Below are 16,459 nucleotides of genomic sequence, written 5' to 3'. Positions count from 1 at the left end.
TTTGAATAAGGGCACTAAGTGTTGCTATTTAAAATACGTAAGCCTACATCATGTTGTCAGACCTACTTATTGAATCACCCTCTAATTCGGGGTGAAGTGTTTAGTAAACAAAACATCTAAACATCTAGTTGAATAAAGTCATTGTAGCAGGATGATTTGTACTTTTTTCCTTAATTGATAAAATTATAATTTTGTTTTTCTACTTCTGATATTAAATGTTTTTAATGATCTTAAAGTGTGATAAAAGGAAAGCAATCCAATTAAGCTGCGTTATAGAAATTAGATAGCAGTCTAAGTACTAACAGCGGGTGGTGTAAATACAGAATACTGAATGTAGTGAAACTACTAATAAGACGTTTGGCCCAAGATAAGAGATTAGATTAGATGATTAGATTAGATGAGCTTTATTGATCTCACAGCGGAGAAATTCACTGGTCACATATTGGCATAGTAATTAAAGAAGAAGGTGCAAACAAGGAGGAAAAAAGGTGCATTAAGAATAAACAATATATTTACAGTATATCAAGGTATATACAGTATATCAAGATAAATAAGGATTAAGGTGCAAGTGTACATGTATCACACACAATGCAAAACAAAATAAAAATAAGAAATAAAAAATAAAAAATACAAGGCAGTAGCACAGAGATTTGAGGTGTCATATGTACAATCCGGATGGCTTATATACAGGTGGATTTACTTTTACATTAAAGTGTAGTAGGTGAGGAGCCACGGAGAGGTAGTGGTATGACTATTCTATTCACATATATTGCACATTCAGCATATTGCACAGAATATTGCACAGTCAATAAATAAAAAACTATAATAATATAGCTGCACAGTGGTTTTTACAGGAGTTATTGTGGTTATAGTGCATTATTATAGAGTCTGGTGGCAGCAGGAATGAATGACCTGTGGTAGCACTCCTTCTTACAGACAGGGTGTCTAAGTCTCTGACTAAAGGAGCAGCTCAGCTCCTCTACAGTCTGGCACAGGGGGTGAGAGGTGGTGTCCATGATGGATGTGAGTTTGGACGGCATCCTCCTCTCAGCCACTTCCTCCACCGAATCCAGAGGGCAGCCCAGGACAGAAGAGGCCTTCCTCACCAGCTTATTCAGTCTCTTTCTGTCCCGCTCTGAGCTGCCAGGGGCCCAGCAGATGACAGCGTAGAGGAGGGCTGAGGCCACCACAGAGTCATAAAAGGAAGGTCTATATAGTTTTGTTTTTTGCACCAAAACGAAATATATCATATGTTTTTACAGCACATCCCACTTAAATACCAAACAAAGTAAAAAAAAACAGCACCTCATAAAGCCGCACAATGAAAATTTGTTGCAGAACCTGGAGTCTTTCAGGGAATTAGTTGAAAAAATATATACTTTTTTTTCTCTTTGCCAGATATTTAATGGTTTAATTTTCAGGTTTATATATATATATATATATATATATATATATATATATATATATATATATATATATATATATATATATATATATATATATATATATATATATATATATATATATATATACATACATACACATTTTTTATTATTATTTTTATTGTAATAAAGCCCATTATAACAATGTTTATCATGAATGGTTCCTTTTTCCCTCATTCTGATGGTAGAAACTTGTTAGGCCTGCATTATTTTTTTCATTTCTGATCATATTTGATATCACTTTTATTTAATATACATTCCTGATCATATTTTATATTCCTCTGAAATCTCTGGCCATGATTTCTGTGGCCTCTGATGATAAAAAAAATCCAAAGCCAATCTAGAATCTAAAAAGCTACTTTTTTTTTTTAAACATTTTAAATAAATCACTGAAGACTCAGAAAATGGTTGTCTTCACTTTCCTTGATATTCCCCGTTTATATAATTTTATTAAATAAACAATGTTTGGTAAATTAGGTATTTGATTGTTCTTACAAAAAATATTATATTTCTGTAGAAAAATATACATAATTGCGTCTTCCGGCTTTTCGTAAACATGACGAAACATAAGGGTAGAGCGACCAATCACAAGCTGACATTTATTTCCGTGTTTTGGGACTTGTCAGGCGATGATTGGTCGCGGACAGAGGTAGAGAAGCTGATTGGTCGGTGACGGAGTCGGTAAAGCTGAGGATGTATGCCGGTTCTGAGACCGGAGCCGCTAACATGGAGAGGCTGTGTTTGTTCGGCGGGTTGTTTCGCGGGCTGCTGCTCCATCTGCTCCCGCTGTTCCTGCTGCTGCTGTCCGGCTGTCAGGGCAAAGAGTCGGAGCTGAACTATGTGACCTGCGGCTCGCTGGTCAAGCTGCTCAACACGCGACACAACGTCCGCCTCCATTCACACGATGTCAAATACGGATCAGGTAACGGCGCGACTCAATTAAAATTACCACCGATTAATAAAAGAGCTGGTTGGTCTCATTTAACCGGTTAAATGCAGCTGTTTGGGTGAAAAGCTTCAGTATTGTCCGTGATGGTGGCTCCAGAACTCCGATAGATAACAGCTGAGCTGCATCCTGACATCCTTTAAGGCCCGCAGAGATTCACTAAATTGATTTATTATAGTATGAAGCTGTAGATGGCAAATAAATGCTAAATTACTCAATTTATTGTTCGCTTATTGTTTCTTTATTGACATACAATTTTCTGTAAAGGTTTTTGCTCCCTCCATCATTATGAAGGTGTATTTCCTCCTGGTTGGTTTTGCTTCCAGGCATCTTCTGTTGTTTTTAGCTAGGCTTTTTCTTTTGATTTATTATTATTTTTATTTTTTGTAATATTATCATCATTACCCTAGGAATCGGCACGTTGTTTTAGTGCTTTTATTTTGAAAGGCAGATGAGCAATGGTACATCCTGTCGGCCAGGTCTGTGTGCAGCTGTGGTAACCAAGATATCCATAATAAAGGCTAGATGTCTCGTCCGCGCTGCTGGCCAATGGGGGTCGACGTCCGCACGTGGCGGCCATCTTGCCACAGGCAGCTCGCTCATTCGTAACATTGTGTTTTAAAGGCGCATGTACTTAAATAACCATAACTTCCTCAATTGTCTAACTGTTTGGTTTGTTAAACAAAAGTCAGACATGTAGTTATGACACTGCACACTTATGAATAATTATAACCATGGAATTTCATATGAAAAGAACATTGAATAGAACATACAGGTGCAATAAATATACACATGCACAAGGTATTTATGTTAAATCAATATATGCTATTAAAACTCAGTGTACTGAATGGCAACATGATATATAGATATATCTATAGATATCTATATCTATAGATATATCTATATCTATAGATATCTATATCTATAGATCAGTGGAGGCTGGTGAAAAATATTTTTGGTGGGGCTGATATAGCCTAGTGTATGTCTCCAACTAATCCGGAATAAGAATTCAAATAAACAATTGGACAATACATACAATTTAACAGTAATGATTTAATTTACTATATAATAACAGTAACAGTGATGATTTGGGTCACTGTGACGGGGTTCTTTGGCCTCCAAGAATCCAGTCTCAGTCGGGTTACCGGTGTTGGTGATTTATTGAGCTCAAAAACTCAAAACAGGGTGCAAAAGAAACTAAACATACAAGATACTCTGGGCCTCAGCCTCCCTCCGGTTACCAGCAATGTAACAAAGAAACAGAAAACAAAAATTGCCGCTTTTCTTCCCACAGCCCTCATTAAATAGTTTAAGCCCCTCACATCAGGCTCTCTTATTTCTGATTTCTTCTCATTAATCAGTTTTGTCCATATATTACCTCCACAAACAATTGATGTACAAAAACAAATAATTTTTACAACTTAATTCTTTTACACAGATTCATTGACTTATTCAATTACACCAAACTGGGTTTGAACCCAGCAAAGACGCAGCCAGACTGAAGATGACAAGTCCCCGTAGCATAAACACGTACACCCCCCCCCCCCCCCCACACACACACACACACACACGGCTAACCCCACTGAAATATTAAGTGTGCACCCTCAATATGCCAGCAGGTAACCAGGAACAGCTTGTGTGTTTTAAGTTCATGGAGCTACTGGTCTCAGCGCGAGTGTATTGGTCCTCACAAACACAGTATAACAGGAATGTGTGTGTGGCGCGCAAAGTTAGAGAGGTTGTTTTAAGCGACGAGGTGGATTCGTCACAGTCACAATAACCATGACATGAAATGTTCATATCCTACAACAGGGATGTTCTTCTGGCAAACGGGTAGATAAATAAGGATCTCACCGAATTTGGTGGAAGCTGCATCTCGGTCGTTACATTCGCCATCTTCCCTCTAATTGTCTGCACCTGCGCTTGGGTTCAGAAGAGAAGCCTGTTAAAGCGCAGTATTTTCAGCGCCCCAATACCATAAAGTTCCGAGACGCTGATTGGCCATTAAATTCACCTAGCAATAGTACATGATTGACAGATTCTCTGCAAATGTGGGTCAGTCTGATCAACGCCCCCAGAACAGAGACGGTAGGAGTCTGTCTGTGGAAATCCACAAATTAATGACAGTAGATAGGGAAATGTAGTTTATATAATTTGTTTTGCTTATAGGTACACAGTCTAGAGAGTAAAACTGACATTTGTGAGTTAATTTCTAAAAATATATTTTACGTTTCTCTCTTCTTATCAGGGAGGGCGGTGCCCCAGCGCCCCCTATGGGCCGGCCGCCACTGCTATAGATATCTATATCTATAGATATCTATATCTATAGATATCTATATCTATATAGATATCTATATAGATATAGATACCTATATATATATATATATATATGTGTATATATATATATATATATATATATATATGTATATATATATATATATATATATATATATATATATGTGTGTACATATATATGTGTGTACATATATATATATATAAATATAAATATATATGTATATATATAAATATATATATATAAATATGTATATATATATAAATAAACACTTTTATTTGGGTGTGATTAACTATTTCAAGGTCCTAATTTATTTATATTTACATACATACTTTTATAATATGAATATTATTGTTATAATAAAATATGAAATACTGACAAAAAAGGCTTATTGTGTGGCAACCTCTTGGTGTAGAAGCATAATCCAGGTTTCAAATTAAAGGTAACACTTTGAAGTTTCATGTAGACTATTCGGATTATATATCAGGGGTAATTACACAAAAGTTCCTATTTTTAAACCATTATAAAAGTGACATTTATTTGCTATTAAAATTGGTACAATAGTCCCCTTCACAAGTATATATAGATGTAGCATGTTGAAATCCCCACCTACACTACTGTGATGGTATACACATGGAAGACAGAGATTTAAAAAATGACCCAAAAAACATAGCTTGGCTAATGCCCTTTGAAAAGGAAGGTTTTATTGAGCTTCTGTATAATGTACAAGAGAGCGTTGTCCACAAGGCCATCAAAGCGGACAGGAAGGTAGCTGTGGTCATGTACTAGCGCAGGAATGTCAGCAAACGGGGATGGAAGATCTTCTCCTCCTGCTTACACATTATATAACCTGCAGAAACAAAAACAAAAGTGACCAACAACAATTCACAGTGTATAAGATTGGTATATCAATATGTGATTAAATTTCAATGATACACATGCCCTTTGAAGATGAGCTGGAAAGTTGAAAATGTTTGGCACAACACCATCTTTAAGTTGTCCAAATGAAACTAATACAAACTTATAAAAGCTTTGAGTCAACAACAATCTTGTAATACTATTATATCATAGCAAAAGTCTGGCATCTTCCTTTTAATAAACCCAGCAAATTCCTGTAACATAATGTAAGATGTTTTGACAAACCAAATCGATTGGAAATCATGTTAAATTCTGCCTCTTCCACTGATGTAAAGTTGCTGGTTAACGTTAGCAGCTAGCTAATATGTAACGTTAGCTGCTAACTTACTAACGTTAGGTCTCACTTTGCAGCTTCTTGTTATTAGCCAGCTAACGTTAGGCTAATAATGAAAATACAACAACGCTCAGATTATTGTTATTAGCCAACTAATAACTACAACCACATCCACAAATATTGTAATTTACACCAAAGATTAATTGTCATACAATCGTTATTGGTGTCAGTAAAACCTATATAATTGACTAATAGTCTCAGCCTTGATAACTTGCGCAAGTAGCCGTGATGCACAACTATGCTGCATGATTAAGTCATTTTTCGACAAGAAAATCTGCAATTTCGACATGTTCAAGCATCTAGAATAATAGCCACGTTCATAATGTTTGTAAGAAACCAAACTGTTTGTAAATCCGTCAAGAATTCAGTGAGATAAGAGTATTTGTGTTCGTGCTGATCACTCACCTTACATTAGGTACCACAGAGCACAACAGAAAGCCTGCCTGAGGTAAGATGGCCGCCGGTGATGACGTTTGAGACTCCGCCGTAAGACATCTAGCCTTTATTATGGATATCTATGGTGGTAACCAGCTTATTTTATTTTTGGACCATCTGTGTATGGCAGGCTGTTTTGACATTTATTTGCTTGACTGAATATGTAATCCAGATGTCTCAAATGCATTACTTCCTGGTCAAAATGAACATTTCAGATATCTAAAATGTAATTCTTACTAGTACAAATGACGTCATGTTTCCCATTCATGTGTATTTGACTTTCACTTCTATAATAGCATTCTTCCTATCTAAAAATGAAATCTGATGAGGATTAATTTAATTTCCGATCTTTGTAATAGAGTTACTGCTAGTCATAATTACTATTTCAGATAGCAAAAATGAATATAATATTCTAGATATCCAGAATTAATTTCTAATAAGGGCATTCATTTTGGCTAGGAAGAAATGTATTTGAGACATCTGAAATATATACTCAGTCAAGCTAATAAATGTCAAAACGGCCACGTAAAATTTGTAAAGATTTCTAAGTATTTGAAGGTTTATTCTTACTAGTACAATTATATTTTTGGCATCCTGAAATTTAATTTTTGCTAGCAAAAATGTAATTTAGGATATCTATATGTACATTTCTGGCTATTAGGAATGTAGTTTTGAACAGGAAGAATCTTATTTTAGAGTTCAACAAATGGAAAAATTCATAGTAGGATAGATATCGTACAGCAGGGACATGTTTAATGGAGCCTCAAGTTGGCGCTGCCACATCTCAGCATCTTGGGTTTGAAACCTTTCTAAATATGTTTTTCCAAAGCCCAGACATCCTTAGATTAATCAGGATAACTTAGAGCCAGTAGCTTGACTTGAACGTTGAGTTTAAAACAGAAAAAAGGTTTTTAGGATTGTTAAATCATAACTCTCAAACCTGAGAGGGGGCTTTACCTCAGCAGATTCTCCTTCAAGGAGCTTTTACATAATTTAATTTGGTTTTTCAAAACACAGCTACAGCTTTAAATGAGTTCCTGATGATTCTCTGCAGGCAGCGGACAGCAGTCTGTCACCGGCGTGGAGAGCGCAGACGATGCCAACAGTTACTGGCAGATCCGTGGGAAGCCAGGGCATCCATGTCAGCGCGGCTCGGCCATCAAATGCGGTCAGGCCATCCGGATCACACACATGAAGACCAACCGAAACCTTCACACCCACCACTTCAGCTCTCCCATCTCCAATAACCAGGTCAGAGTGGTTAAGATCATTCTAAGGGCCCTTGACTGAGAGGGTCCTGCTATATTTTTCAAATATGAAAAGAATCAGCAGTAAAATAAATAATCTTCATGTTCTCCCTCATTTTTCAGCAGTAAACAGTGAAAAAAAAGTAGGGATGCATGATATAATCGGCCCCCTATCGGTATTGGCCTTAAAACTGAATATCGGACATTGGCCACCCCACCGATATTTAACCCGATATTTGATCAGCTTCTGAGTTTCTAAAGTCTTCTTCCTCAAAAACTTCTTTTTTACAGACTTAAAAACTTCTAAAGACGAGGGAATAAATATTGATACATTAAAATATCCCAATATCTTCATATGCTGATATATTGACATTTAAAAACACCATATCAATCTCTTTTACTAATGAAATATTGCTATATGTCATCGTTATGCTACGAAATTCCCCGAAAATTCACCAAATTTTGCCATATTTTTATATGTTGATATATTGACGCGGTATCAATCTATTTTACTAACAAGAATTTGCAAAATATCACGAGAGTTTGTAACAGAACGATGAAATTTCACGAGATTTTGAAAGTAAAATAGATCGATACCGCGTTTTTAAAAATCTATTTGATATCAGCATATGAAAACATATTTGAGTATATTATTTTTCAAAGTGTCAGAAATGGATAACAAAACTGCTATTTTCAATGACTACTTATTTTTGTCCAGCGGTTATCGGCTACATGAGTTTTAAAATATCGGCATATCGGATATCGGCCAAAATCCCAATATCGTGGATCCCTAAAAAAAAGCATGAATATATTAACACCCCCCTCGTCCCGTGAAATTGCAATAAATGGTTTTGTCCTCAGCTCCTTTATCGCATCAGGTTCATCAGTTCGCTCGTACGGGGGCTTAAATGCCACACGCACATCATTTGACATAGTGATAATGAAAGAAACTAATTAACAAGAAAATGTGGAAATAATTGCAGTTCGGTAAAATTGTCTGTGGCTGAAAAATGCTGCACCCCAAAGTCTGGGTTTCAAAAATGAACGGAAAGAAAAGGAGAAAGACAAGAGAGGGAGAAGGCGTCTGATCCTGTGACCCAGTTTTTCCCCTCTCGTTTTTTTCAGAAAGTTTTCTTAGCTGAATAGTTCAAATTAACGATAGATTATGTATAGATTATTTTTATTATAGCTGGCTGCTAGATCACATTACTTCTAGTTTAGCCTTTTTCCTTTTATTAGTCTGGTCTGCTAGAAAGTGGAAAAAAGTCCTCCTACAATAACCCATCTCTCTTTCCCCATAACCCATTCTCAGCTATTACTTCAAAGAGCCTGTCTTAACCTTTTCTTATTATAAACGAATGTATATGTCTGGATAGTTCACATTGGTTGAATACTTTTGAAATATATATCACACATAAAAAAATTTGCTTTTTTTTTCTGACATGGAAGTGGAATCCTGACAGGTTAATGACAGCTGCTCCAGTGGCCGACATCACAGATGTGGTGAAGAATCAGAGGTTTCCACAGATAGATTTAAGTCTATATCGGAGAGATGAAGCAGAGTTGGAACATCAGCTGTTATCAGTTAGCATAGCACAAGTTTAGGGTGCAGCTTTGTATGTGTTGGAGCCGCTAGCGGAGCTGCTAGCACAGCTACGGCGGCATTAGGGCCACTCAAATACGGGGGGAAAAAATGGAATTTAAATTTTTGACTTTAAAGTGGCATATTTACAAGAATAAACACGCAATTTTCCAAAATTATAAAGATTAGGGCTGAAACAATAAATTTGATTAATATTGATTCATTGATTATTGAAATAATCAACTAATTTAGTAATCAATTAATCGTTAACTGGAGTGTAGAGGCTCTAAAACATGCCTTTAGCTGACAGAACAACCCGCTTAGAGCAGTCATTATACCAACTCAGCTGCAGGGTAGCGCCACGTTCATACTGGTGAGCTGTGAGATAAACCCCACCACCATTACTAGCTGTTGATGTTTAGGATGAACTTTGACCTCACCAAACCACCTATTTTCTTTATCCAGAATATGGACATTCTGGTCCTCAAAAGAATGTCCTTTGTCCACAAGGTGTAGGTGTACTGCCGAGTCTTGTCCAGAGGCGGCCGCTCTTCTGTGTTGGGCCATGCGAAGAGCGGCCAAGCTTAAATGGTCTTCGCATGGCCCAACACAGAAGAGCGGCCGCCTCTGGACAAGACTCGGCAGTACACCTACACCTTGTGGACAAAGGACATTCTTTTGAGGACCAGAATGTCCATATTCTGGATACAGAAAATAGGTGGTTTGAGAGGGGCGTGAAGGAAGCCATCTATGTTAAGAGAGAAAAAACAACTTTAAACAGAGGTGGTGGACTCAGATTCCAGCTTCCAAAAACATACAATTCAATCATAGACATGATCCCTTCCAGATATCACCAAACCCCCCACCCCATCACAGAGGAACGAGGGACTTACCCGCTCCAGCCGGTGAACAATACCTCCTTAACGACCAACCCTTAACAATCGTAGACAGGTTTCAGGTATTACAGGAGACAATTCAATTCAATTCAATTCAGTTTATTTATATAGCGCCAAATTCACAACACATGTCATCTCAAGGCACTTTACAGTTCAACCAGATCATACAGTCAAATTGATACAAAGTTTTCTATCTAAGGAAAACCAGTTGATTGCATTGACTCATTGACTCAAATACAATCCCCCACACTAAGCATGCTTGTAGCGACAGTGGAGAGGAAAAACTCCCTTTTAACAGGAAGAAACCTCCAGCAGAACCAGGCTCAGTGTGAGCGGCCATCTGCCGAGGCCGACTGGGGTTCAAGGAGACAGAAGCAGAGCTACAAAAAGCAGCTGTAAAAGGCGGCCCCGTCCAGGAAACACACAGCCAGGCAGACGAGCTCCAAGGCAGCTCCCATGCCAGAGGACGAAGAGAGCACATCCACTCAGTCACGGTCAGAGAAACAGGACCACACTGGAAAACAGGCCGATCTCCAACATCTATTAACAAGGGTGTTGATAGAAGCAGCACAGCTGATGTTTTTTTCCAGGATGACGTCACAGCCAAACAGGAACAGACGAGGCAAAGCTACTCTGAGGAAAAGCAGAGAGAGCAGAAGGTTAGAGATTGAACTAACAGATTCTGCAGAATAGGAGAACAGAGAGAGAATGAAGCAGAATGATGAAATGGGGGTCCCTATGTCCTCCAAAAGTCTAAGCCTATAGCAGCATAACTATAGAGATAGCTCAGGATAACCTGAGCCACCCTAACTATAAGCTTTATCAAAAATGAAAGTTTTAAGCCTAGCCTTAAAAGTAGACAGGGTGTCTGCCTCACGGACTAAAACTGGTAGTTGGTTCCACAGGAGAGGAGCCTGATAACTAAAAGATCTGCCTCCCATTCTACATTCTACAATCCCCCCCTTAATGACAATCCCCCCTTTAACGACTGACCCCTAGAATCATAGACAGGTTCAGATATTACAGGCTAACGATGGAACTAACGACCCATTCATCGGTTTCCATTGCATGTTTCCAAGCGATACAAGGCGTTGTCTATATAAGACTCAAACTCACTGCGGATCCAGACATTTGAATTGAGAAAGCTTCCTGGAGAGGTGGCGAAACGTCTTCAAATCTTGAAAACCAAGTCCAGGTATTTCAATCAACCCGACCCCCAAATCAATTTCCTGCTAGTTTCCCGTCCCAGAACAAGTCACCCCCAGGGAAGGTTTTGTCTGCCACACCTGCTGGGTGATGAAAGATTACAAAAGTAAATATTTACAAGGAAAAGGAAACCTGCCATACTCTAGGTCCTTAAAATCATTTGATTTATGTTATTGCAGTTAAAACAAACTATTAAAAGGGTGTTCAAAGTGGGACCCAGGGGCCAAATTACAGCCCTCAGAGAAACTTTCAGTCACCCTTGTTCACAATTCCAAGTTTTTCTAAAATTAGGTTTGTGACTGATGCAGAAATACATTTAGAAAGAAATACTGGGATTTTTTTTCCTTTCAAAAATGACAGTTTTAACCCTCTTTAAATCAAGAATATAATGTCCAATATATTCACCTTTTGTCTGTGATGTTTAGTTTTTTTACATTTGGTGATGGGACGAAAAACATCCAGCTATTAACCCTAAAATCATAGAAAACCTTCATCTTTTAAATTGACTATGATTTATAAATCTTTTTTCTACAGAAATTGGACAATTTTTGCTTGTTTTATTTAATTTCTTTGTGATTCATTCATTTTTGAGCAATAAAAAAAAGTCAAATAGCTAAAGATTTAGCAATTTGTGCAGGAAAATTCCTCTCAGGTTTGTCCACAGTTTTTAGCAAAAATCAACCTATTCAGCCCTCCTCTGGATGAGATTTTGTGGCTTTCCATGCCTCCATCCTCCCAAAGGCCAGTCCCCTCAACCTGCAACCATGACAACCAGTCAGAGTTCATAAAGATAGCGGCTAGGCTTGCAGAATAATGCATGAGAAGAAGGCCAGAGCTCAACCAATGGGCTGTTAACATGGCTGTTACAAAATGTTTATAATGTGAATTTTACATAATATAGGATCTTTAACAATAACTGCCAACTGACTGGCTGATTCACATAACTAAAAGGTGTATTTACTGCCTGAATACAAAGAAGAACTTCCATTAACTGATTTTGTTTTTGCAGGAGGTCAGCGCCTTCGGAGAGAACGGAGAGGGGGACGATCTAGATGTGTGGACCGTCCAATGCGATGGCATCTACTGGGAGCGGGATGAAACTGTACGCTTCAAACATCTGGGCACAGAAGTCTTCCTCAGCGTTACAGGCGAGCAGTACGGCCACCCGATCCGTGGACAGCGGGAGGTGCACGGCATGAGCTCCCCCAACCAGCACAACTGGTGGCGCACCATGGAGGGTGTGTTCATTCAGCCCAGCCAGGAGCCACTGCGGCATGATGAACTCTGACATGAGCTGAATAGTTGATTTTGGACATGCTCTCTTCTCTGGCGCCGCTTTCCAGCTCCCTGAGCCAAACGTTTTTTTTTTAGTGATGTAGATATGACTTTTAATGTGACCTGGGCGGGGGGGGGTATGTCCATTGAATCTGTGCACACTGTAGTCCCGTTAAAGTGTGTTTTTCAGAAAAGACAAACTTTAATAACGCATATGGCGTTTAACCCGTCCTGAATGTCCTCATTTCACTCCTGTTATTTACTGAGTTTGTTTAGACATGGATCCAGTGTCATTCCTTCAATTAGACTGTGTTTTAATACAGGTTTGTTTCAATCAATGATTAGATTTAATGTTGACTTAAGAAGGGAAAACTTGCTGAAAGTGCTGATGGCGTTTACATTCACAGTACAACTTTCTGACAGACTTTGATTTCTTCTTATAAAAAAAAAAATCTGTAATCAGGTGTGCCATCAGGCATCTTAACACCTTTCTGTGGTTATAAAGTTTAGTTCTATAACTCTGGTGTCTTCATCTGGCATAATTTGATTGAGTTTATGGAGTTTAGTACATTGTTTCACTACATTTTACATATAAGTGATTTTACACAGATTTGTTATAATACGTCTGAACCTATATTGAACTACTGCTTTAAAGGGTTTTGGGCTTCCTGACCACCCAGGGACGCCAGAAAATGGATGTTCATACAGAACAGACTGATAAAAGGACCATATTGTCTCACAGAGACACATACAGAGCGAATGTTAACATAGTTTGTACCTTAGAACTAATTTACATAGAGCTGGTTTCATCTGAACTGGAAGAGCATTTCACTAATATTATTCAGTGACTAATATGTTGCAAATAGTTAATGTCATATCTGGGAAAAACAATACCAACTTGAATAAATTATAATGGGAAGATGGGAAACAAGTGCCTGTCATTTAAGCTTGGCTTATTCTGGGAGCTTCCACACCCCTCCGGGGGACTGTGCATAGACAAAAGTTCTGCTCGGAGTACCAGGCGCAATTTGTAACTACGCGGTCGGATCATCTTGCACAACACAGCGAGCAGGCAGCGGATCCTTCTGCCGAGGGTTCGCAAATGTAAACATATACAGAAATACCGTAAATTAGCTCATAGATATCACCACGATCAGCAGATTGTGGAAAAAACTCCAGGAAAGTAATCCCCGTGGCTCTCGGAGGGCATGAAGGGGCTTTGATAAAGTTGTAAATGGCTTTGTTTTCTAATTCCTCATGTAGTGGGATGGGCCCGGCTAAAACGGAGGAAAGATGCTGTGATGGACGGCTAATTTTTCGCACTAAATGTCTGTGTGTCAAGCATAATGAGCCGTTTACTGGGTTGGTGCTAACAGATGGTAATGGAGCATTTTTTTTTTTATTTTATATGTTCATAGACTATAAGGTACATGTTAGCAAACTTTTGGTTAGCCAAAGTAATCTTTCTACAGTGATTGTAATAATCTATCTTGACAAAATGATAATGGTGCTCATTTTAAACAATATTTAAAAAAAAAAAACACTTAATGAACTAATCATCATTTGGAAGACCCATTTGACCCCAAAGGCTTCACTTTCTGGCTGATGTCTTATTATTTTGAATTACTTCACACAACATTCTGTACTCATCCACTGATTTTATGTTTTTCAATAATCCCTCCTGCAGCACCAAACAAATTTATTTCACTGTGGATTATGATCCATCAAGCATCTTCACAATCACTATGTTTTGTTCTGGAGTTGATGCACAATTTATACAGAAACATGCCTCCTTCCTGACCAGAATATGTAGACATACCCACGCTGATCATACTTAGTTGAACAAATAAATGTGGCATTTAATTATTCTCATTGATCTGGGCTTTAGGGGATAGAATTTGGAAAAGTATTTTATAACTCCTCTTAAACAGGAAAGATGAAGTCAGAAAACTTTTTTTACAGGATGTAACCGTTTGATTTGAACTGTAAATAGTTGGTTAATGAGTGCCAATAAATTGATAATGTGAGTGAGTGTGCATCGAGGTTTGTTTGTCTATGTTTGCCCTGTGATGAGCTGCTGGGTATTCTCTGCCACTCCTCAGTGTCCAGGGTCCATTTCCTCTGTGGTTTTACATGGATTAGAAAAACTACAGTGAAGCTGGTGATGCAGATTTTGCTCTAAGTTACAGAGGACAAAATAAAACTCATTCACACAGTGAACTCATTGGTAAACATCATTACTGAAATTACTATATTATTTTTAGAGTGCTCTGTAGTTAGTCAGCTTCTACGAACACCTGTGATGCAGTGGGTGAATATTATGTGAGAGGAAACCACCAGATGTGATATTTCTTCATTACTTTCTCAGTCATTTGTTGGTGGGATTATGATAAAGTGAGGGTGATAACAGCAGCTGAGCCTCTAAGTGGTTAGCCATATAAAACATATTAGTAATGCTGTTGTTATGAAGAGGTCACCAACCTTCAGCAGAGGCTACACCTTCAGACACCCGAACCTTATGTGGCCTTTAGATTAGCTCAGTAATGATGTGTTGAGAGGTTCATTGTACGGGTTTGGGATGAGTGGACCTCAGCCAATAAGAACACATTTAGAATAATTTAAAGTTTAAAAAACATTAATTAGTCCAACATCAGTGTCTGACCTGGAAGAAGACTTCATAAGGGTTGGCTGTAGAGGATCATCAGCCAGGGGTGGATTTAGGAAATGTGGGGCCCTTGGCAAAGACAGGCAAGGGGTCCTCTGAAATGAGAAGACAACATATAAAAAAGACCCATTATACAGATACATACATTTGAACAGAATAGACATCCATTATTTGTTCTACATTTTGTCCCATATCTTTTTGTTTTCCTCTCTGTTTTTTGTACTCAGCTGACTTTTCATGCCATCTCAAAAGGAATGAAACTTAACTCACTTAGCTGATTGCTCCTTCCCGTGTTTCCAAAAAGGCGACGGCAAAAGTAAATAACCCAGTCCTTCTTTTCACTGTAGACAAGCCATGATCTGCTTATCTGTTCTCTATTTTTCATTTGGATGAAATAATAGCTGCATGAATCATGACAGCAGACAAGATAGAGGAGAGCAGGAGGCGGGGTTACCAATCTACTCGCTCTGGAGAGCAGAGCTCGCTGCTTTTAGATGTTGTTGCCAAAATCTCCAGTGGCAGAAAAAAGTCACCAAATTTGGCGCTAGACAATTTTTTTGATATCAAAGTGCTAGAGGGGTCTGAAAAGTCGCTAAATATAGCGACAAAAGCGGTAAGTTGGCAACACTGCTGTCTGTTTGGAGCTTTCTGAACATGTGCAGCAAATGGACTGATCCAATATGGTGGACACTGAAGGGGGGCTGAGACACATTAATTATAAGCGTTCTGATGGCATTTTAGCCCCAAAGGATTTAAAAAAAAACATAATTAATGTGCACAAATAAGGAATATTTGTATTAACCATGTAAACAGAGTTTGGGGCCCCCAGGAACTTGGGGTCCTAGGAAACTGCCTAGTATTGCCTAATGGTAAATCCCCCCCATCATCAGCTAACTGTCATGTTAAGTCTATACAATTGTGAAGGGGATCTCACTAAAGTTAAGGGGTTTAAATACTTTTAAACAAAAACTGAAGCCAGTGTGGTTTTGGAACCAGGATCAGGAGTCCGTTCAAGTTCAGACTCATTAAAAACTGCAAACCAGGATTTTCCTACCAAGAAGCTTTATTTTATAAATAACTCTGTTATTTTATAAAGCAGAGCTCATCATTAGCAGATTAGGTTGTTTTTAATCCAGGTTTTAAACCCCAAAAAGGTTCCAGAGCCTCTTAGAACTGTTCCAAACAGAACATCGCTGTTTAAAACTTTCATAAAGCAGTAA

General features: G+C 38.2%; 1 protein-coding gene across 1 annotated transcript; it reads left to right on the top strand.

Moving 5' to 3' along the window:
- Nucleotides 1–2,097: 2,097 nt before the first annotated feature.
- On the top strand, nucleotides 2,098–13,092 carry sdf2l1 (stromal cell-derived factor 2-like 1). Its single transcript, XM_038303658.1, has 3 exons — nucleotides 2,098–2,364; nucleotides 7,423–7,619; nucleotides 12,309–13,092. The coding sequence occupies exons 1-3, from the start codon at nucleotides 2,136–2,138 to the stop codon at nucleotides 12,585–12,587; spliced, it is 705 nt and encodes a 234-aa protein (XP_038159586.1). The 5' UTR covers nucleotides 2,098–2,135; the 3' UTR covers nucleotides 12,588–13,092.
- The last annotated feature ends 3,367 nt before the right edge of the window (nucleotides 13,093–16,459 follow it).

The sequence above is a fragment of the Cyprinodon tularosa genome, unplaced genomic scaffold (genome assembly GCF_016077235.1).
Source record: "Cyprinodon tularosa strain WSP-4 unplaced genomic scaffold, ASM1607723v1 ctg516, whole genome shotgun sequence".
Lineage (NCBI taxonomy): Eukaryota > Metazoa > Chordata > Actinopteri > Cyprinodontiformes > Cyprinodontidae > Cyprinodon > Cyprinodon tularosa.
Note: the sequence above shows the minus strand (reverse complement) of the source record. Positions and strands in the feature narration are given on the sequence as shown.